This window comes from Peromyscus californicus, unplaced genomic scaffold (genome assembly GCF_007827085.1).
Source record: "Peromyscus californicus insignis strain IS unplaced genomic scaffold, ASM782708v3 Scaffold_13__1_contigs__length_99412109, whole genome shotgun sequence".
Classification (NCBI taxonomy): domain Eukaryota; kingdom Metazoa; phylum Chordata; class Mammalia; order Rodentia; family Cricetidae; genus Peromyscus; species Peromyscus californicus.
Genome location: NW_026294424.1, coordinates 61,042,852 through 61,065,937, shown reverse-complemented (window position 1 = coordinate 61,065,937; position 23,086 = coordinate 61,042,852). Strand labels below are relative to the sequence as shown.

Below are 23,086 nucleotides of genomic sequence, written 5' to 3'. Positions count from 1 at the left end.
CCATCCACATTTAGAGGGGGTCGTCCTACCTCAGTTAACCCAATGTAGACATGTTCGGAGGCCTGTCTCCTAGGTGATCATAGGACCTATCAAGTTGACAATCAGTATTAAACATCATGAAGACAAAAGCATGTCTTTCAATATAGGCTACTAAACATAGGATAGATTAATCTTCACTAGGAAGATTTCTCAATTTCCTTTCCAATCCTGTAGTCTAGGAACCTGCATGTGTGCTGTGACATGGTATTCTAACAGAAGCCAGCATTTTAAAATGCAAGGGGCTAGCTCTTTTTTACTTGGCTTCTAACAGAGATACAGAAATAAACTAAACTCTGAAAGATCTCACAAGTATCAGGGAGAGAGGGGAATGAATCCCTTGGCCCGGAATAGGATAGCAGCTAGTCTCCAGCACTACCTGGTAACCCTCTTGGGTCCTTGGATTCTAATATTCCCATTATGTGGAACAGCCACATCTTTCCTCTAATTTGATGTGAATATCCACGCTGAAGGTCAGGCTTCAAGGTCAAAGCCCACACCCCACACAAACGTTCCCAGACCACACCTACTCTACACTGATTTTACCCATTCTTTGCCATCTTACAGTCCTCTGGTGTCCTTAGTCTATAACCGAGCATCTGATTACATACTGGTGGATGCCCTTCTCCAGTTCATTTATGCAAACATTATACTCCTAATCTTATACAACTGAGCCTATCAGGAGGGTCTGAAATGGGATGGTCTAGGTAGATACAGCCCAGGTATCAGAACAGATCCAGATTTCCTTCCAATCTAATTATAAAAGAAGAAAATCATTGTCTCAATGGCATCCAATGAGAAAGAGGAAGTTGAAGAAAATTGAAAGAGGTGACGTGTCATCCTAAAAAGTACCCATGTCAGCCTGGGAGGCTACCACTCCCACTTCAGGGCACCCAGTGGGAGCATCATGGCCTCACTTCCTTGTGGCTCACCTCACGTTCTGAATTCACACTCCTGCCTACTGCTGCCCCTTTGTACAGCTCCAACTTGCCCTAAAGCAACTGTGACATTTTAGTGGTGGGTGAGGCTACTCCTCTGTAGAGGGTGTCTCCTTTGAGAATGCAGTTTTTGGAAGAAAGACACTATTTAAAAAGAACACTATTCTTTTGACAGCCCCACGGAACTGGGAAAATGAGTTAGAAACAGAAAAGTCAAGTCCAACCCGGTACCAGTTCTTAGGAGGCATGGAAGTACAGCATTCTGTCTCAAGACGGCCACCATTCCCCACTAGGATCAATTCATTTCACGTCTTCAATTTGCTTGCTTTTTTGGAATAACAGAGAAGGAAGTAAATAAAAGAGTAAGATTTCTGAAAAAAAAAAAAAACTGATTCTTCTCCCCTCCCCTCCCCCCCCATAGGGTTTGTGGTGTAGTTTTGTGCCTTTCCTGGAACTCACTCTGTAGCCCAGGCTGGCCTCAAACTCACAGAGATCTGCCTGCCTCTGCCTCCTGAGTGCTGGGATTAAAGACGTGTGCCACCACTGCCCAGCCTCTGATTCTTCTTTAAAAAAACAATTATCTATTAATTTTTGGATGGTGTTTCACTGTTTCCCTAGCTGACCAGGAACTTACTACATGGGCGAGGCTGGCCTCGGACTTGCAACAATCCTCCTGAATGAGCTCCTTAAACAGGCATGACTCAAATGACTAACTTCTGGGAAGGGATTCCTTTAAGATGACTTCGGGGATAACACGCTTGAGAGGAAAGGTTTTAGAATCTTTTGTTTGTTTGTTTTTTGAGACACAGTTTCTCTATGTAGCCCTGGCTGTCCTGGAACTCACTTTGTAGACCAGGCTGGCTTCAAAATCACAGAGATCCGCCTGGCTCTGCCTCCTGAGTGCTGGAATTAAAGGCTTGCGCCACCACCGCCCGGCAAGTTTTAGAATCTTAAGTAACCAGTGTAAGTGAAGAACTTTTTAGTAATGAGCCAAAATTCCACATAGTACAGATAACAACTTCACACACACACACACACACACACACACACACACACACACACACACACACACACATGAATGCACACACGCATGAATGCATGAACAGAGTTGGGGAGGGAGATAGATAGATAGATAGATAGATAGATAGATAGATAGATAGATAGATGCACTCAGAAAATAATGGAATAACTCCTATCAAGTTTAAGAGCTAAAAGCACTAGAGATCATAAATGTCAGCCTCTGTTGTCAGGACTCAAGTTTACTCAATTAGACATGAATCCTAACTAGGAAAAACTACACAAGAGGAAGAAACCCCAGGCTTGCCCATGAGCTTGGATCTACCCTCTGAGGCTGCCTAGGATAGTGTTGGCTGTGGGGAAGAAAGGCTGCAAGGTCGACTTTCCTTTGGAGTTCCTCTTATGGGGACACGCAGACTTCTGAAATAACACGATTTATTTCATAGGATGGATGCTGCTTCTTAAGTGTATAATCACTTAAGAATGAAGGGAATCTCGAAAATGCTTCTGAGGACCATGGAGTGGGGAGAGAATTGCTAACTTTTTCTGAAAAGCAAGCCCAGCCCCACAGTGTTTCATTATTGGGGGTGGGGGGTGGGGGTTCTAGTTTAAATGTAAGAGCAGAAGTGAATGTTTATCTGACTAGTTAAGATCTCCCTTCCTGGTAGTAGAACTCATTCCCCCAGTCCTGCCTCTCTGTAACGTGTCCCCAGCGGTGGTGACAGCTTCACAAAGCGGAAGTAAAATTACAGTACAGGAGATGAGCACCTGCCTGGGTCACAACACCTGGTGAAGAAGTGACTTCGGTCTCTTCCCGTGTGAGTCTCTGTCACAGCGCATGGGGCGGGGAGGGGTGGGGAGGGGTGGGGAGGGGTGAGGTGGGGTGGGGTGGGGGCGCTGTGGGGAGAATGACATCCTCTCAACAATTCTGACAAAACTTATAGGGCTGCTAAAAGGACGAAGCTATCGGGTCCAGTGTGTGGGTTTGGCAAGGGGGTACCTCATGCTGAGTGGAGGAAGTGGGAAACAAGTTTACCTTCAGACCAAACCTTCTGAGGAGCTGGAGAGGAAACCTCAACTATTTATCCATCCTTAACTATCAGACAAACCCCAAAGCACAGTAGGACGCTGGCTGCTAGTGAGGGCGGCCTGAATCCCAAAACCCTGGCTGTCCCTGTGCAGGTGACAGCTTCGACTGGATAAGCAAAACCAGCCTGAGTTCCTGATGGCAGGTCACACGCCAAAGGGGCAAACCTGGCGCCGTTCTGGGTTCTCATGGCCGCTCTTCTTAAGTTACTCCTTCTGCCTTGTTCACTGAAGACTGGGCTATTGCCTTAGACGAGTTTGAATTTAAAAGTTGAAGCTAACACAAATTAATTGTACTTTTAACGAATTTTTGGTTTTTAACTAATAAAAACATGTGTGTGTGTGTGTACGCGTGCGTGTGTGTGTGTGTGTGTGTGTGTGTGTGTGTGTGTGTGCAGATAGGTAGGTAGATAGAAGATAGATAGACAGATGATAAATGATAGATGGATGATAGATACTAAATAGGTAGATGATAGATGATGGACAGATGACAGATAGACAGACAGAGATACATCATCAAAGATAAGAAGTCAGGTTCTGACAGCACCACTCATCTTATTTTGAGACAGGGTCTCACTATGATGCCCAGGCTGACGTTAAACTCACCATCCTCCTGCCTCAGCTTCCTAAGTGCTGGAATTACAGGTGTATACCACCACACCTAGATCGGTACTAGCTATTTTCAAATCATAAAAACAAGTCTAATGATGCCTTTAACAAACAGAGAAAAAGGATAATTTAAAGATACATGTTTTCCTATAACACAATAGGCCAATAATATGAAGAAAAGTTAATTTATTGTTCTCAAATTATATTATCTTTAATTATAGCCTATTGTTTTAGATTGAATTGGGTTTCCTTAGAACTTTCAAATATGATCTTATTTGGAAATAGGGTTATTTTAGCTGAATTTAGTTAAGGTTAATGGAGTAGGCATCCAGCCATACTGATATCCTTATAAACAGGAAACTTGGGCACAGCCACACAGGAAGAGCCCTGAGGAGAAGAAGGCAGAGGTTAGGGTGATGTATCTACATACATTGGGCAGTAAGATTTCCAGCAAGCATCAATAGCTTGAGGAGAGGCCTAGGGCAGACTCCCCCTCACTGCCAACAGAAGGGTAATACCTTGGTTTTGGATTTTTATTGACTAGGACCGAGACGATTTCTACTGTTGAGGCCTTGTAGTTTATAGTACTTTGTATGCTATGTAGCTCTAGCCAACTTATGCACTCAAGGAGAAAGAAAGAAACGTTGTCATGACCTACTTATTGCAAAAGCCATGACAGAATTATCCCAAGGGGCAATGCGTCTTACTGTTGGTTCCTGGGGAGCGGAGTCTGGCTTCTTGATGTTGATCTCAATGCTGCTGCTGCCTTGCTTCACTTGAACAGGAGAACCATGCACTGTGGCCACGCCTTCAAACATCTGGGACTTGGTTAAGGAGGGGCCCGGTTCCACCGCTGGCCCTTCTTTCTCCTTTTCTTCCTCATCTCCGTGGGCCATGTCTCCATTCATGCTGATTTTCCCATCTACCTATAAAGGCCAGGATGAACAAGAAAACACAGTGTTCTGCAACCAAAGATGATAACCAAACACACATTCTGAATCGCCTTAAAGAATTCTCTGTGTATGTCCCCATCTCAAAAAGGAATCAGGGGTCCGAGAAGTCAGTCTTCCGTCAATGTCATCTGTAAGGGTGTTGTCAGTCACATCATGACCGGATGACATTTCATGCTCATCTGATTTACAGTGGCTTTCATTTGAAAGTGTAGAAAAATCAGGGAGTCTTAAACACACGCCACATATTTGGGTTTCAGTCACTTTTCAATTTAAGCCGTGATGGCAATTCCACAAGTCAAATTGTTTTTTTTCTGCTTAGCATACCAATGAAGTGGGACCTGATCAAGAACATTTTACAGGCTACTTTGGAGTGGAGAGATGGGGTGTATTTCGTAAAGTTATCACAGAGGGCAAGGATTCTGATATGTTGTATTACAAAACTAAATCTCATTTCTACTTAGTTTTATAATTCTACTTTTTTCCTCAAGAGGAAAAAAGCCTGTGCTCACTAAAACGTGTTTGTTTCACACTCCATATTTAGAGGAGGCAGTGAGAGTGAGAAGGGAAAGGGGGGCTCGGCCGGCCTCTGGAAACCTCCGTCCTCTGTCTGAGGCCGATGATCTGTGGTGAGATGACCTCCGATCCAGTTCTGATGCTACCTCTCAGCAGCTCTGCAATCTCCAGCAGGTTTCTGACTGTGTGTGTAAAAACGCGGATTTGGACACAACGTGACCTTCCTCATAGTGCTGTCGTGGGGTTGGACGACTAAAGCGTGCTCAGGACTTGGAGCAACACCTAGCACTACTGCCTGTTCTCGGTAAGTCTTCTAAAATCTTTTGAAAAAAACAACAGAAGGCCGGACACTGGCTGGACTGTCTACCTTGTGCTACTGGCCACCATGCTTTATCGCCTGCCACCTGTAAGAAATGGACATCACAGCCGGGCAGCGGTGGCTCACGCCTTTAATCCCAGCACTTGGGAGGCAGAGGCAGGCGGATCTCTGTGAGTTCGAGGCCAGCCTGGTCTACAGAGTGAGAGCCAGGACAAGCTCCAAAGCTACCTAGGGAAACCCTGTCTCGAAAAACTAAAAAAAAAAGAAAAAAAGAAAGAAATTGACACCACAACAGCACACACCTTGAATGTGGTGGAGACAGATAAACGGTATGCTTATCTTTATTGAGTGTGATCTGTGTGACTTTTTTCTATTGTATTCTTGTCCACTTCATTTTTCAAAATGGTGATTCTAAACCATTAAACTGACAAAAACCCAAACAAGATTGTTTTTGAAAACCAATGCTTGAAGTGCATCACTTGATCTTCCTTTATTTTTTTTTTCTAAAATTATGCTACAGATTATTTACTCATTAATTTTGAGAAAAGGTCTTGCTGTTGTGGGCACATGTACACACACACACACACACACACACACACACACACACACACACACACACGTGTGCACATTTTTCTAAGCTGTCTCACCTCCCTAATCTAGTAACCACTGTCCTATTTACATGTCACTTTGACGAGGACTGTTCACTTATTTTTGAGAAAGTGTCCTGCTGTTGTGGGCATACACCCCCACTGCCCTATACACACAGTGAAGGAGAGAGAGGCTGCCGAACAGAAACGACAAGGTTTCCTCAGAACCTAACTTTCGTCATAAATTCTTCTATCTTAACCATGACGTGGTCATGTTGCACCATTTGCGTAAGTGAGGGGAAGTGGACATCTAAATAATGTGATCGGATGCCTTTGATAGCAGTTACGGAAATGTATTCTCACCTCTGTCTGGGCCACCTCGATATAATGCTTTCATCGGATGTTACACCATCCAGCATCCTGGCCCCAGGTGAAGGAAGGTGCTCAAATATTTCAACCACTGAGGACACTGCTAGGCACAGATCTCTCTCCTCTCTCTCTCTCTCTCTCTCTCTCTCACACACACACACACACACACACACACACACACACACACACACACACACAAATAAATTGTAAATAAGTCTTCAACTTCTATGGCTAATCTCAGGAAGAATTAAGTTATTTACTTTTGCTGAATGCCTACTATGTCCTGGGTGTTTGTTTATGTCAGGCTCTTCAGATGGAGCCATGAAAAATACAGTTCTTACCCTACAAGGCACAAACATTTTAATTCAATCTGGATGAAATGGACAGACATTCATCTTTTTTTATGCTAGCAAAGCTTAAGATACAGATTTTAAAGATGTATTTAGATTTATTTCAACCTAAGTCAGAAGGTAGGTTTGGGGTCTCTCTGAAGGCCAGTGATAAAGGTCCCCTGCACTCACTCTTGGTTAGTTGAAATAAAGGTCCCCTGCACTCACTCTCAGTTAGTTGAGTTAGGCAAACTTCTCACCAGTCTGAATGGCAACAACTACTAGTGATGAAGTCCACTTTTGACATCTACTACAAAACTCATGGAGGGTACAAGGACGATGTGAACCGATTTGTCTTTGGAGTCAAAGGAGTTTAGGGTTCAGGATGAATGCTCCCCCACAGTACAGGTGGACACTGGAATATGAGCAAGTGAAAATATGTTTGGTTGCCAAAGAGTCTTTGGTTCTTGAAAATGATTTAACACACTCTTCAGTAATACAGCAGTTTACCGCTCAAGAAAAGCTTTGTCTTATCTGATGATGGACACGCCCCACGCTACCATGTGGGCCTTGCGTTAGTTATCTTTCCCAAGCACAGCAACTCTTTGGATATAGTGTCAATTTCTTCCTTAAGATATAGCTGTGTATTCTTCTATTTAAACCAAAAGCAAATACACTTTGAGTTTGCCATGTATCCCGATAACTACAGATATGGAGTATTGCTAAATTAGGATTTGCTTACACTGCTCTAAGAGAAACCACATCATCAACAAACCAGGACTAGGCCTTGCTTATGGAGAAGACTTGTCATTCCACTAAGCGTAACAACAGTACTGAGAGGAACGCCCATCCCTTAAGTATCTGTGGACCAAATCGCCTGAAATATAAATGCATTACTGTCAGTGTTAACGTGTTTGGCTTTTGTTTGATAAAAATTATTGCATTTTTTTTTCTCGAGTCAGGAAGGCTTCTCTTCACAAACTACCCAGAGTTCGCTTTCCATTTTTTCTCTCAAAGAACTCATCCTACCTTAAAAGTCTTCAGAACCTCTTGGGAGCTTTTGGGCTGCGAGTAAGGCTTGGGTGTCAGCATAGGCACTGCATGGGGAGCGATGGTTTTGCTTGGAGACCCACTGCCGCCTGCCGCGCTGGTCTCTGGGAGGCCAGCAATGGTGGTTTCAACCGTGGCAGTGAACTTGGGTGGGGGCAGCGACTGCTGCCGCAAGTACTTCATGGGGCTGGGGTCATTCGGGAAGGAGGACAAGTTTGGCTCCGTGGAATGGCTTCTTTCCAGAATTTTTGGCATCTCCAAGCGTTCGAGCACAGCCTCACTGATGGTGAACCTCTCGATGTACTGCTGGAGGATCCCCTCCGCCTCCTCCTGTGACCGAGCGTTCTTATACGCCTCGTGCAGCTCCCGCTCTCTCCGCTCTCTGCAAGGTGGGGCACGGGAAGAAGAGCAATGAATGAGCAGCTGGGAGGGTTGCAAAGATCCCCACCAAGGTAGAGTAAAACCAAACTGTAAGTAGCAGCACTGGAGTCTTTGTGATAGCAAACGTCTATGCTTACAAAGAGCACAGCTAGACACGACTGTACCCCGACAAGGGAAAGACCCACTTTTCTTGGACAATCTCTCGGTAGGTTTTGATGCTTTTCCTGCGTTCACTTATCCCGTCTTCTCCAGACATCAACTTCTCCATTTTTTTCCTTTCCTCCTCCTTCTTGATTAAGTCCTGAGAAGCACTTCTTCTACGGCTCTTCCAACGAGCCAGGTCCTGAGGTAGGGGAGAGAGAGAGAGAGAGAGATACCATGTTCTTTCTCAGCCTGCACGGAATTCCCTTTCCGTGACTCATAGACCTGTAAGCGCCAAGGCGCTGTGCTGGGGACACTTCCACACGATCCCATGAAGGTCTGGTTGGAACAAGGATGTCTGGAAGGCAGGGAAAGAAGCAGAGAGTGCGCACACGATCATCCACAGGGCAGCTGTTTACCGCAACACTGAGGTGTGGTAGATGCAATCATCCTTTACGTTGATGGGCAAATTTGAGAGAACTGTCTTACGAGGTAACCTTCATTCTATTCTATCCCCACCTCTGCACTGGAAATAGATATTCTGGCAAGAGAACGGGAGGGAGTCACGTACAGTTTTCTCTTGGATGGGAGTAAAGGTGGGGGAAAAAACGTGGCTGTGGAGTTGAGCCCCACAGACCCATTGCTTCTATAGGTGTGAATTCCTCGGCATCCTCAGGAGTGGCGGAGGACCTGCCTACAGGTAGTTGTTACAGCACAATGGTGAGGCTTCTGGGTCTGAGGGCCAAGCTGGAGCTGTGGGAAACAGCCTGGCTCTATCTTGCTCCCGCACTGTCCGGTTTCCTAGCCTCTCTGAACTCATTTTTATCTTCTCTAAAATGGGGGCGGTTGTTCCGACTCTGCTTACGAGTCGTGGGGTTCAATGTGCCCCGACACACTAAGGTGCTAGACCGATAGACATATTGTCATTACACTGTGCCAACTTCGGAGAAATTAACTTTTTGACTAATGGTGGAGGAGCAGGGGCCCTGCCTGCTCTGTGAGAAGCAAATAAAACGATCCTCTCTCCTTGCTAAGCCCAGGCTCGCCCTGCAGTAGCTCTTTGCTCTCAGCACGCTACCTCCAAGCGCTCACCAGCCTCTGGCACCTTCTTTTCCTGGTTTGAATCTTGCCTCTCTATTCACTAGCTGTGGAACTTTGGGCAGTGGTTTGGCTGGGCTGGGATTCTATCTGTGGGTGCCGGAAGCTAACCCTTGTTAGTACAGAGTTACTAAACGGGTGGGATGGATGACCCAGAGCAAAGCATTTAGAACAGTGCCTGCTACTGGTCCAATTAACGCTGACAGCTGCAGTCACCGTAGTCATCCATCAGTCTTAAACACAGAATATTCAAGGACAGCACACGGCAGCTCTGTGCTTATCCTCGTCGCCTGCCTCCCACCCGTTCTCTTTGTGACCAAGCTTTGGTCCAGAGTACCTGCTGATACACACGAGCGTCAGGTTCTCCTCTCTCCACGTCCCTACAGACCCCTCCTTTCATCTTCCCACTGATGTGTCTCCGTCTGTAATGCCGGGGCGGCCCGGCCCTCCCCAGCAGGCCTTTGAAGTCCAAGTCTACCCTCCCAGCCCGGTGGTGGTCGGCTGAGTCCCTCCCCAAGTGCCCGCGGCCTTGGCCCGGAACTCACATCTTGCCATTTGTCGTCCTCTTCCCTCAGCTGGTTATTTATCAGCTGCAGCTGCTCCTGGCGGGCCCTGCTGTGCGGCAGCACCGCTGCCTCCTCCTCACACCGCATGTCAAACATACTCGTGCTCCTGATGCCGCCGAGAGAGAGAGCAAAAACAAAAAGCAAGCGCGATGAGCGAGCGAGCGCGGGCGGGCTGCAGGCTCCGCTCGCCACTGAGCATCGCCGCCTGGGGGCGCTACCGGGCTGAGAGCCGCTGCCTCTTCGCGGCTCCGCAACGGGAAGCAGTCTTACCAGCAGCACAGCCTCGAGGGGATGTCTTTGTCCTCATCGATGACCCTGAATGGGGGGCAGCTTTCTAGAAAGGTGCCAGATGAGGGCTAGGAGAAAGCATCTGACGGCCTGCACGCTTCTCATTTAAAGGTATATAATTTAGGGAGAATTTGTGGGGACCGGCACATGGCCACTGCAGTGTAACTTCTTGGTGAAAAGAGAGGGCTGGCCTGATCTAGATGCCCAGAGACAATTTCTTCATCACTTTCAAAGAAAAAAAAGCATAGGGCCTCAAGATTAAGACACCCACTGTTTCATATTTAAACTGATGCTGGGCATGCTGTGGTTATTTTTTTTCTTCTCTATACAGTTATGTAATTGATAGTAATCTTGGAATCAAGAAAATAAGGCCTTCTGTAATAAGCGGATGGGATAAATATATAAATCGGGGTACACTTTGTACCCTAATGTGTTTACAATCGTTTTGGTTTATTTTTTTGTCAGGATATTTTTAACTTACTTTTGAAGGCAAAAAGGGCAGGTAACGAAGACAAGCAAATCTTTTGGCTGTGCGTGTGGTTGATAAATTCTGTGGGAGCTCCCTAAGCCCACACACGGAGCTCTCAACAGACCTGTTAAGAGCAAGCATTGACGCAGCAGGGAACACAGAAGTAGGGGCCACGCAAAGCCCTCCTCCCCACCCCACCCCCCTTAAAGAAACTATAGGCTCTGAGACGGAATGGATCACACGGGTTGCGTAGGCAAGAAGTAATGGAGAAACCTTGAAGGTCCCTAGGTGTAGAAGATGGCGGTAATCCATTGCGGAAGCCAGCGTAACCTCTAGGAAAAACAAGAACAAAGCCATGCGCTTGGCAACCATGGATCCCAGACACGGTCAGGGATGCGCAAACAGCAGCAGCACTGTTGGATGGATCTGCATGGATGGCTGGCTTCCTCGCCCCTTTCTCCAGGTGCTGGATGTTTAAAATCTAATCTGAGACCTAAAACTCAAAGACTATCTTCCTCCAGAGTGTTCTAGGAATCCAACTGCAAAGACTTCCTTTTGAATCTGAGGCTTCTGTCAGTACAGGGGTGACGAGGGGCACAGTGGGAAGCTAGCTGCTGTTGCCTTCTCTCCTGGGAATGCTGGTTTCCAAAGCTGTGCCTTGTAGAAAAATAAACTTCCCCCTCAAAGGGTAAAAGGGGCTGGGGTCTTTTTCATCTATTTTACACTACTTACTGATATTAAGAAAGGTTTGGGAATTTACAGGGTTAAGAAGAAAAGTCTAGCCTGTGTTGTTTTGCTTTTTTTAACTTTAAGATAAAAAATCATCTAAGTAGGCTTTGTAGAAATAGATTGAAACTCATATACTTTAGAGTTAAAAGGCTGGGGTGGGGGAGGACTTTATAGTTAAGGGGGGGCGAGGAGAGGGAAATTTTTACCTTTAAAATATCCAATCCATCCAGTTATTTTTTTAAGGCAGATTACAATTTCTACTAAGGCCTTTGGATGTATAAGCGTCTCTGAGCTGAGTGTCTTACAGGACCAAGCAGTCAACAAGGTGAGGGGAGAGAGGAGGCCTCTGGTTCTCTGCCTGTGAGTTCTAAAGGGCAGAACTCTGGCTTGCCTAGTAGGCGGCTACACAGTGGCTTCTGCAGGGGTGGGAAGGAAGTAGCCAGCTTCTCCAAGGTGTGGGATTCAGCCCACTCGCTAGCTGTTCGTGGAGGGAACAAGAGGCCTCCAAGGCTGCCTTCCTCAGCCTTGATTTTCTATCTCTGTTCCCACCTCGAAGCTCTGACTTACCCCAGCCCAAACGCGGCCAAAGGCCCCATAATTAAGTGGTCCTCACTTGCCTGCTCCTATAGCAGGAGGCACCATCCCTTCCCCCTTCCCCCCAATTTAAAAGAAATCCTAACAACTTCATCCCTATCCCTTTATTTTAAAAGAAATTCTAACAACTTGCCAAAAAAAAAGAAAAGAAAAAAGAAAGGAAAGAAAATTGTGACTTTTTTAATTATTAAAAAAAAATGGAACTGAAAAAGTTGAAAACTGACAATAATAGAAAATGGGCCAAGTCACCGTTTAGAAAATGTTCTTCAGTTCAGAGGCTGAACTTCACATCTGAATGCAGAAGTGTGGGTCTGGGTGTGGGGTGGGGCAGAGATGGTGTGAGGCGTTCTGGAGAAACCATCCTCCAGAATACTGTGACTTGGACCCCACCCGTCCTCAGCACCGATGCTTATGTCCCAGGCTGTTGGGACACAGGTTGCTGGCTGTAGAGTCCAAGACTCAGCTGGGCGCAAGCGAACATTTTTGACCTGCCTCTGGTGGCACCCAAAGATGGTTTCTGAGGCAAAAGTCTGGAGTAAAAAAGTTCAGAATAAAATGCCTCATGGTGCTCCCAAGATGCAGGCTCCTCTGGCAGAGGCATGTGGAGAGAAGAGGAATGTTCAGTGGAGTAAAGTGAGAGGAGGTGAAATTAACTTACAGAGATACTCAGGACGGGCCAGAAGGTGGAGGTTTCGCCATCTCTACGGTAGGTCTACCCTGACTGACATGTTATCAGTACACATTGTGTTGTCACTGGGCTGTATCTTAATGTGTCAATTATTAATCAGTGCAGTTTATGTCAGTAATTGCCTTTCAAGAACTTGGAAAAAGGAGAGGGGAAAAGGTAAGAACCGTACACATCTCTACTTTAAAAATGAACTCTGTAGCACCTTTTGCTCACGTGACTTCACGTCAACCGTGTCTGCTCTAAGCAGTTAATCTGGCACTTTGTATATTCTCAAATCGAACTTCTGGACAAGAAGTTCCTTGACCTCTTCCTGGTCCACAGGACAGTTTTATAAACGCTGGAGAGGGGAGCCCTGCACCCGGTTCCTTTAAACAGCCACTAAGCTTTGCTGTGGCCGAGGTTTCAGAGGCGAGTGTGGGGAAGGTCTAAATTCCTTTGAATGTAGTAGCTTTCTTCCCTTCACCTTTTAGGCGTTCCCCAAGATCTGCTTTGGGCAAATTGCACGGCAGCTTTGCATCAGTTAAGAACAAATCCATTCTATCACAATGTTGCTGCTCACCAGATCCGAGTAGTGTCGTACCTGTCAATCTCACACCCTCCTCCTGTCAGGGATGTGAAGTATTGCCACTGCGGGGTTTACCAGTAAGACCCGGGGCTCAGTCTCAGAGACTGCTTAACTCCGTGAAGCCAGTCAAGCGCAGGCTGAATTTCACCTTTGAGGCATGGAGGTTCTGTCTCCCAGGTAACTAAATAGTTCTAGATTGCCCATCACAACTTGGGGATGGAATATGAATGCTTAGGGCTAAGAGTCTAAACTAGGCTGACGCCTTCAACACAAACATGGGAATAACATGATACGAAAACACTGTTTAAAGTCCTTCCTCTGCTCAAACACCATTATTGTGCCATCTGTGGGTTCCACACCCCGATTTAGACTCCTCTCTGTGACGTGGACACCTTGGCTAAGGAGAACAGGCAGCACTCAGCCTTCCGGGGACGGATTCATCTGTGTCAGGCCACACGCTTTTGTGTAACAGATGTCGGAATGAAATATTAAATCCTGTTCCTTAAAAGACCAATTGTTCAGACCTGAGAAGGATATCATTCTGAAAAACCCTTCTGCCTTATGTATCTGGTGCTGAATGATCTGCTTACAGGAAATCCAGCTGTGGGACGGAGTTTTAAGGTCATAGATGGGACAGTTAAGATTCTTCTCGAACCGGGATGTGAGGTGTGAGTGGGGAAGAGACCCGTGTGTGGGAGGAAAAGCCAGTGGCAGGCAGAGGAACCCAGGTCCTGTTCTATACCCTTGACCCCTTGCTATACCATGGGACTTGAACAAAACCCCAATGTTTGGGTCTTAAGCATCCCACAGTTTATATGACTCCAACCTGGCAGGGACTTGGGCTTCTGAATCTATAATTAGTGGTTAGGGTTTATTTTCTTAGTTCGGAAAAAAAAAATGTGACTGTAGGAATGACTACTTCATTGTGTATACTAAGCCCCAGTGCATTAGGGTTAAACTGCAAAACTCCTGACACCCCTTTCCTAACTCCATTAGTTCCATGACTTCCTAATGCAGAAAGGGTACCAACGTCCACATCAAAAGAGCAACTTGAGCCATGCCCAGCTACGAAAAATGGAAAGCAGAGCTGAAGCATCAGCTCAACATCAGCAGCAGGTTTAAGTTGCTTCCTCCTCCTCCCTGCATGGAATGCATTCTGCCTGGTGGCCCCACACGGTCTGCTGTGGACTGGGCCCACCATGCACCTGGCTGCGGCATCCGGTGCATGCCAATTAGTGGTAAGTAGTGGAAGCATGCAGTTTAGGCTAGTGGTTAATGTAATCCTACAAATGCAACGCCACTTACTCTGCGTCATCTGACACAGGAGTTCTCGGACCGTATCTACAAGATCAAATAAAAAAAAAAATTAGAGGGTTGGCAGAGAGTGGATGATGGGACCAAGCTGAAAAAGCAAACTGGGGGAGAAATCGATTCATGTATACCAAACCTTCTTGGCTGGTCATGCTGAAAGAGAAATGTCATCACACCAATAGCAATATTCATTAGCTACTGAAAAACTAAAGCCTTGATATTTCCACAGGGTATAAAGTTTGTGTTAAAACCCAGAAGAGAAATCAAATAATCCCATGCTGCCCACAAAGAAAAACTCTGTCCAAGGTAAACATAAAGAAGCTTAGATGTAACCCACGGTGCTTGGAAAAAGACAGCTTAAAACACAAGCACACCATGGTTGGCTGGTCGCAAACAGTTAAACCGCTCACGGCTCTGTGTCGGTGGTAATGGACTGTAATGGGCATGCGACACACACGCACCCTCCCTCAGCTGACCTGATGTGTTAATGCGTCTGCACAGACAACATCAAAGACTAGTTCTACAGTTTTCTAAGAGGAAAGCAGAACTTGGGCACGCACAGTCTCGTGCTAGCTAACGCCGTCCAAATTATGCGTGGGTGAACCCCCAGATTTCTGTTGGAATGGCCGCAAGCAAGCCAAGGAAAGGGCCGTGAGGCTCCACCTCTGTGATGGAAGACTCACTCTGTGCTCCAGGGGCATTTCCAGAAGGTGCTAGTTTAAGTAAGAGTCTCAGTGTGCCCCAAATGCCACAACTGCAGAGCGCATGATGAGGATCCTCCCCACCAGACAGAGAAAACATAAGCAGCATCAATCATAAGTTCTGTTACCTGGGTTACAGTTAGTAAAAAGGTCTTAGAATACACATATTCAAACGTGGAGCCTGCTAAACCATCTTTGAAAGAGAAGCTATTCTTGAGGGAGGATGAATGGGGAATAGCTAACTAGCAGTTGTGTGGTTTCGTGTCACTATCTGGAAGTCTAATTCGTGTCAGATTGAAGCAGAGCATAATTGGACAGTGAACTTGTGCACACACAGTCTCATGCTAGCTAACACTTCTACAGGGTTGGCTTTGGGATATATCTGAATGTCAACTGTTTCTTCACAGAGCAATTAACGGCACTCATGGACATCTGTGCAGATAAATGGATTCCTACAAAATTCGAAGTCTCACTATGCAAGAAGTTTCCTGATTGTCTTCCCTCAGCAGTGGCCAGAGGAGGCCCCTGAGGGTTATTTTGGAGCACTGGAAGGAATAGGCACAGGCCCTGAAGATTGCCTTCTTTTATAGCCCTTTTCTGTGTGCTCATGGATCTAAGGAATTTCCTCTGACCAATCTGTTAAAGGGCACAAATGTAAGTAAAACTGCCTTTGCTGGTAAGAGGAAGATAATTAGCACTTGGGATTCAAGGGGCTTTTTTCAGTTATCAAACAGTGCGCTCTCTCTCTCTCTCTCTCTCTCTCTCTCTCTCTCTCTCAGAAGGATCTTCAATGCAAAGAAGCAGAGCCAGTAGGAATGTGCAGCCTATCAGAAGAGTCAGTTAACCAAGTCTCAATCTGAGGGCAGGGGTATCGGGAAAGGTAACAGAAACAAGTCAGATACTGACTGACGTCTTTATACAACTCCTGGCTCTAACAGAGCATCTCAGAATCCACAAGGATCCAGTGGGAGGTCCCTGTACGCCAAACTAATTTGAAGCAAGAGCTGACAATGGCTTTTACCACTCACCTAGGACATACACTCAGCCATGCGTTCTGCACATAGTAATTACTCAGTAAACCTTTGTCAAAAGGAAACACAAATTCTCAGAGTGTGTGGGTTGGCTCGATCGATCGAGAAGCATGGCATGGGCTGGGAGATGACTCAGCAGGCAAAGGAGCTTGCCACCAAGCCTGAAGACCCGAGGGTTTTTTGTTTGTTTGTTTTCGTTTTTTAGTAACTCACATGTTAGAAGGAAAGATCCAACTCCTGCAGGCTATTCTTTGACCCCTACTGGCATGTGGGCATTCTCATTCATTCATTCATTCATTCTCTCTCTCTCTCTCTCTCTCTCTCTCTCTCTCTCTCTCTCTCTCTCTCTCTCTCTCTCTCTCTCTCTCATACAAACAAACTCCCAAAAATTTTTTAAAGATGTCATAAAGTTCATGGCTCTCTCCACTTACATTAACTATTCATCCTAATATGAACTACAAATGAGTGGCAGATAGACTGTGGTAGGAACTTCCAGGCCTCTGTGACTTGTGTAGGCAATGCCTTGAAGTTTCCCTTCAAGGGGTTTTCCACCACGAGCTAAGTTTAAATCTTGGTGCTCTAATTCTGGGCTAGTTCCTGAAGTTTGGTTTCCCATCTGCAACAGAAATCCATACTCTCAAAGGTCGTGTGTGAAAACCAGAAATGCACCCAGAATGCACCAGTTCCCAGCCTGCAAGCGCCGCCTCCTTCTTTCCTTTCTCTCTGGTTTGCTCTACAGCAGCCCAGGGATCCAGAATAAAGCCTCAGGCTGGGACATCAGGAAGCTGAGTGACAATGGAGGACAAGGCTGGCCACTCAGTCCCCTTTGTCACAACTTAACCAGCCTCAACCTGGGAAGCAAGTGGGACCGTCATGTCTCTCATTGGTGAAATGAGAGAATATCCACTCAACCTGCCTGTGGTTTCTCAGAGGTGAGCTGGAGAGAGAGCAGACACACACAGAAGAGGACACAACTTACTCCACATCTACGGTGTAAAGCATAGCTACTGTACCTGCTCCCTGGACATCATTGTAATAAGATTATACATTGTAATATGATTCTACTATTGTTATTATCCAGAAGCAGAGAAACTCTGGGTCCAATTCAGCTTATAAAGATGGCTAGGATACTTATTTTTTAAATTTGGATCAGTTAATGCTCTTCCTGGCCCCCACTGTGTCCTTGACCCAGGGCCATCAAGGGCTTTCGAGAAGCAGAATGCTAGTACTTTCTGCTTCATCCTGAACTTAAGAGATAGCAAAGCACTTCTCTCTCACTGCCCAGCATGGGGGTAGGTATACCACACGTACACACACACACACACACACACACACACACACAATTCGTCTCATTAAATGACAACACCAGCTTCCACACATAGGACCTTGAACTCCAGGATCTTAACTCGAGTCAGAAAGTGGGACAGAAATCCCGCCACCAGATGGCAGTGAGGTTGGCTAATGCGGAAAACATTGCAAGTTTTATGAAGGTTGTTTGTCTTCTTTGGCCTGAAATCCATAAAACCAAGTAGGTTGGACAGAAGTCTGACCCCTTTGCCAAAGGCTCCTCTGTGAGCCAGGAACAAAGAAGAGTTCTTCACTTAGTCTGCCCACAAGACAAAGATCAAAAAGAATGGTTAACAGGTAAACTCATTACTCAACTACCTCATACCTGCTTACATGCAAAAGAGAGAAACACTCGGCACTGACTGGCCCAGTGCCAATCATTCCATTTCTTCTAGCCGAAGCAGGTGAGTGGCCTTGATACACCATGATGCATTAGTAATACACTCAAAGCATGTGGCAAGGCCCCGACGGGAGAAATCAAGTCACGGGGCACAGGATAACCTGAGCTCTGATCATTCCTGGGTATACCCTCAGCAGATTACATTCTGCTACTATACAAAAGAAACTAGATCGGTTTGGATCTGGGATGTCTAGGGAGCACCCCAGTTCTCTGGCCATCATAACATCTTTTCATGAATCAGCCATCTTGCTCTGAGGGCCTTTTAGTCCACAGCCACGCCAGGAAGAAGCTGTTTTCTTCTCCGACTTTGCTTCTGTTCCCAACGGCTCCCACTCGGAGGCCAGAGGACATGCTTTAGGGCAACATTTGGTCCAGCCAGTTAGAGACCATTTACTGCTAAAGGAATTCAATCGTGTCATTTACGGACACTAATTAAGGCACAAGTGCACGCAGATGGAGCAGCTGCATAGGAAATCCCCCTTTTAATCCGGCCAGGCCCCTGTCATGCAGTTGGTACTTGGGAAAGGTCCCCAGTCTACTTTTCACCATTGTTGAGGAGGAAATCAAGCCAGTCCCTGCCACATGCAAAGGCTAAAATCTCCATCCAGGCTGTGCTCCGGGAGTACAGCTCCAATCCTAGTGCAGACGGGCGGACGGGCACATCCCTTTAAGTGACTTTACTCCCCCACTGATTCAGGCACTGAGGGCATACAGGGATGCTCAGCTCTTATCTAGGCACACAACGGCCACGCACAGCAGAGGCGGTGTAACACACAAGGCAGGCAGGAAGCTCACAGGGGTCCACTGCACTCCTCCGGTCTTTCGGCTCTCGGCAGCATCTCAGGCTCTTTTTGAATAACTTCTTCACTTTGTTCTCTGCCATTCTGTGGCAGCTGCGTGGGTGTAACTGGAGCCAAAGAGGACAGTTTTGTTATGGGAAGAAGCCTCACCAAAAGCCTGCTTGCCTGTCAGCCACCACCTCTGGGAGGCAGGATATGCTGGGCCTCACCTTCCTCTGTCCTTGGGTTGTCGCTTTGAACGCAGACCTGCTCTTCCTGGGACTCCGGCACTGGCGCCAGGCACGGGACCTTTTTGAGACAGTCATCTGTGCCATAAGGCACTATCCTAATGTTAATCAAGTAGCATGGTGTCAGGAGACAAAAGGTAGAGGGTTATGACTGAAAGACTAAGAGAGATCCTCGGCTGTCATTCCACCGGCCAGTTAGTAAAGGTGACATAATCAGATTTAGAGGGTAGAGTGTGAGTTCTCCAAAGGCCTAAAACACACCGAGAGGGCCTGGTATGACCTACTCACTGCAGGACTGAGTAGTGGCCCGTGAGCACTTGAGGACCCAAAGCCGCACTTCTCATGCAATTTCTCGCCCCATCCTCTCAGACACAGAAACCCTGAAGCCTCACCATGTGTTCCTAACACGTTTATATGGACAGCTTTTCCTCTTTTGATGTCAACCAGTCTGGAGCTCCAGAGATTGCCTACAGGTCATGGACCACCTCCCACCTCCTCTGGGTCTCAAGGACAAAGTATTGGGAGGAATGCTATGTTTTCTTCCCCCATGAAGAACGTCACATGGCCGGGTGGTGGTGGCACACACCTTTAATCCCAGCACTCGGGAGGCAGAGCCAGGCAGATCTCTGTGAGTTCGAGACCAGCCTGGTCTACAGTGTGAGTTCCAGGAAAGGCACAAAGCTACACAGAGAAACCCTGTCTCGAAAAAAAAAACAAAAAACAAAAAAAACAAAAAACAAAAAACCGTCACATGGCTCCTACCAAGTGGGTGGGATGGAGGTTCTAGGAGAAGCAGGAGAATGAGAAATGTTCTGCTTCTGCCTAAGAGAAGGGAGACCAGATGACAGGCCTGAAATGCCAGAAGAGGGCTTCAGAGGGCCTCCAGGGAAGAGGTGAATGCAATCTTGTTCCAGTTGTGATTTACCAGACATGTTGAAAGCTTAGGGGGAGGGAGAACCCCTTTTTAAAGGGTCTACTTGGATGTCCAAAACTGAGTTCATGATGTTCCCAAGTACCTTCTAACTGTGAGACAGGAGAGGGGGATGCTGTTACACAAGCCAGGTTTGATGTATTCAGAAGATACACGGGCAGTACCATTATGATATTCCATCTATTATTTCAAGTCATTCAACTAATAAAATGGCGCTCAATGGTTAGGCCAAAAAGGATGTCTGTGGAGATCACTGGCCCTCTCGGGTACTGGTTCCCATGACAACAGACTGGAAATAGACACCTGCCATTTAACCTCACGCACGTGTTTCCCCAACGATGGACCCCTAACACCGTTTTTCTGCTCTTCTGTGGAAGAGTCTATCAAATTTATGTCATCTCTGGAGGTTCCTGTAATGTATCTCATCAAACTCTTGGCATTTTGTTGTTGGATGGTTGGTTTTTGTTGAATTTATTTTTGTTTTGTTTTGGGATTTTTTTTTTTTTTTTTTTTTTTGGTGCTGGGGATCTAGCACACGCTAAGCATATGCCCTACCACAGAGCTACATCGACAGCCCCAGACAACTTTAAAAGCAGCATTTGACTCCCATGCAGACCTCCTTGCATAGGAGGAAAAAAAAGTACCTGCAGTCATTCTGTGGACTAAGCATTTGGTCTTCCTTTAAGCCAAAAGGAGCAGTAGAGGGAGGCAACCGGGAGAGAGTCTGGCTTCGGCTGCTGTGACTGACAACCTCCGCATTGTCCCTAGGCCCCGCCTTTCCAATGCTGAGCCGCTTCCAAGTTTGTTGGTCTATCTCTGTCACGGGCCCAAAATGCACAAACTTTTGCCTGGGGCTGGATACTTTCTTATAGGCCCTTGCTTTTCGGCTGGCAAAGTCATCTCGGATGGCCATCTCTGCGTTGATTTCTGGTGAGGGCTCAGGGGCACAGGTGTTCTGAGCATCTCCATCCCTGGTCAGAACCAGAAATCAGTTCCAGGAGATCCCAAGGCAAGTACAAATCAAGGTGAGGCCGGAAAGCCAAAACTAGATACATGAAGCACACTACCGTGGGTAGAACACAATGGCTTTCCCATCAACCACTCAAATGAAGGGATGATCATTGTTCTTGCCTTGGTAAATAGTGCTTTAAGTTTCTGTTGCTTTCAAAGCATCAATTCTAGCACCCCAATTGATAGCATAAGAAAATTGTGGGTGCAGTGCCATGGTTAGTTATTCAAAAATCAAGTTGAAATTCTTTATAGTAAGCAAGTCTAGGAGAATAAATAACCACCCTTAGAAATTCAGCTGGATAAAGAGGATGTTTTCTGCTAACGTGGCTTTTAGTATCAATGCTTCCTCTCATGCAGAACGTGCTCACTTCCAGACGTTCTGCGTTGAGAGAGGCACTCTTTCCAGCCATCAAAATAGAAAATGAAATCTGGATAATCGCTCAGTTCTCTGCATCTTAAATCCTACCACTGTCGGGGGGGGTGAAACCATGACACACCTTGTCTTTCCTGACACTTTCAATCTCTCCCACGTCTCTAGGTCAGCTTCTGTAATACTGGAGAGTTTAATGAAGCTTGGAGCCTCATGGTGAGGGGTCTGTCTGCCCCGGATTCTCCTCTGGGCCAGGTCGTCCTTCTGAAGATCCGGTGCTCTCCTGAAATTCGTTTCCATCGGTTCAGTCTCCTGAGTTCTCATGACACAGGCCACTACTGTGTTCCCCTCTTCAGGTTGGTCCTGGTCTCTGTTGATTTGATTGGGGCCCCCACATCATTGGAAAAGCCAAGTTCAAGGAGGGGGAGCAGACAAACAGAATGTCAAGCATGGAAACTTAGAGGCTGAGGGCAGAATGCAACCACAGAAACACCCTTTTCCTCCTCAAAACATGGGATTAATAGAGCTGTGAGCATCTTCATAGGACGGGACCTGGGGTCCTGCACATGCTAGGCAAGTGCTCTAACCCTGGGCTACATTTCCAGCCCTTTGTGCTACCCCTTTAATACTATAATAAAGTAGATGTTTTTCCTTCCATCTGTGATAGTCTCTAGCTTGTCTAGGAAGGAAAGCCAGGGCTGGCTAAAGACTGCTGACGATGGTTATGAGATTTCAGTTAGATGCTCAATTCCCACACTATTCAAGTCACTATAATGAACTCGAGTTTTCTGATTGAGTCTCTCAGCCCTCTTAGAATGCTTTTTGCTACATCAGTAAATGTCAGTAATGAGCTTGGCATGATCCATACTCTAGGATTATTTTGGAGATAGCTGGAACATGGTTCAGATGTGAACATCTCAACTGTAAACCCCCAACGGCCTGAGAGTAGAGTGAGGTTGATTCTGAACATTGAACCTCACTCTCTGTTTCATACATTAATCTGGGTTGGCTACTATAAGCACAAGAAGAGAGACTATACACTCTTTTCTCTGGGTAGGAACTATTGACCTTTCTGAATGCTGAACTGATATTCTCAGTTGTTCTACTAAATTAAATGCAGGTCGACACATGTAATTTAAAGCGGTGTCAGCCATATGCTTCAGCAGTCTATCACACTGAAACAGTCTTTTGTGTGTATGTACCAAGCATAGTGGTACACATCTATCTGTAATCCTAGCATTTGGGAGATGGAGACAGGAGGAACAGGAGATCAAGGCCAGCCTCGGCTTGCAAGTTCCAGGCCCAGACTGGGCTACACAAAACCCCATGTCCAAAGTAAAGCAAAGCACGTATAACAACAAACACCAACTGTTTACCGAAAGTTCGATAGCTTTGCTTATAGAGTGAGTGGCTTTTAATTCGGAAAGTGCAAGAGAGAGAACGATATTCTTAGTTCCACAGACTTCAACTCTCTAAAATGATGGGCAGAAAAATAATACAATCTGAACTCCGATTTTGACATAAGGAAAACCCACAAGATGATACATTTTGCAGGGTGAAATTCTGCGAAGCAGACGCCTTGACTGTTGCCACGCTCTCTTTGTACATAATTCACTGGCCAGAGCCCACATG

The 23,086-nt window shown here is 46.2% G+C and overlaps 1 protein-coding gene across 11 annotated transcripts in view; it reads right to left on the bottom strand.

Moving 5' to 3' along the window:
- Limch1 (LIM and calponin homology domains 1) overlaps positions 1-23,086 on the bottom strand; it is a 321,480-nt gene that overhangs the window by 43,557 nt on the left and 254,837 nt on the right. For 5 of the 11 annotated variants that reach the window (XM_052735049.1, XM_052735045.1, XM_052735048.1 and 2 more), the window contains 5 exons: positions 14,631-14,666; positions 9,972-10,098; positions 8,373-8,530; positions 7,786-8,188; positions 4,394-4,612 (listed from right to left, as the gene is read on the bottom strand). In XM_052735049.1, coding sequence (XP_052591009.1) covers positions 4,394-4,612; positions 7,786-8,188; positions 8,373-8,530; positions 9,972-10,098; positions 14,631-14,666 — 943 coding nt within the window. Of the gene's footprint in view, positions 1-4,393; positions 4,613-7,785; positions 8,189-8,372; positions 8,531-9,971; positions 10,099-14,630; positions 14,667-18,910; positions 19,023-19,124; positions 19,241-20,717; positions 21,045-21,581; positions 21,825-23,086 lie in introns of all 11 variants that reach the window. The other 6 variants (XM_052735047.1, XM_052735053.1, XM_052735054.1 and 3 more) reach the window with 2 other exon arrangements.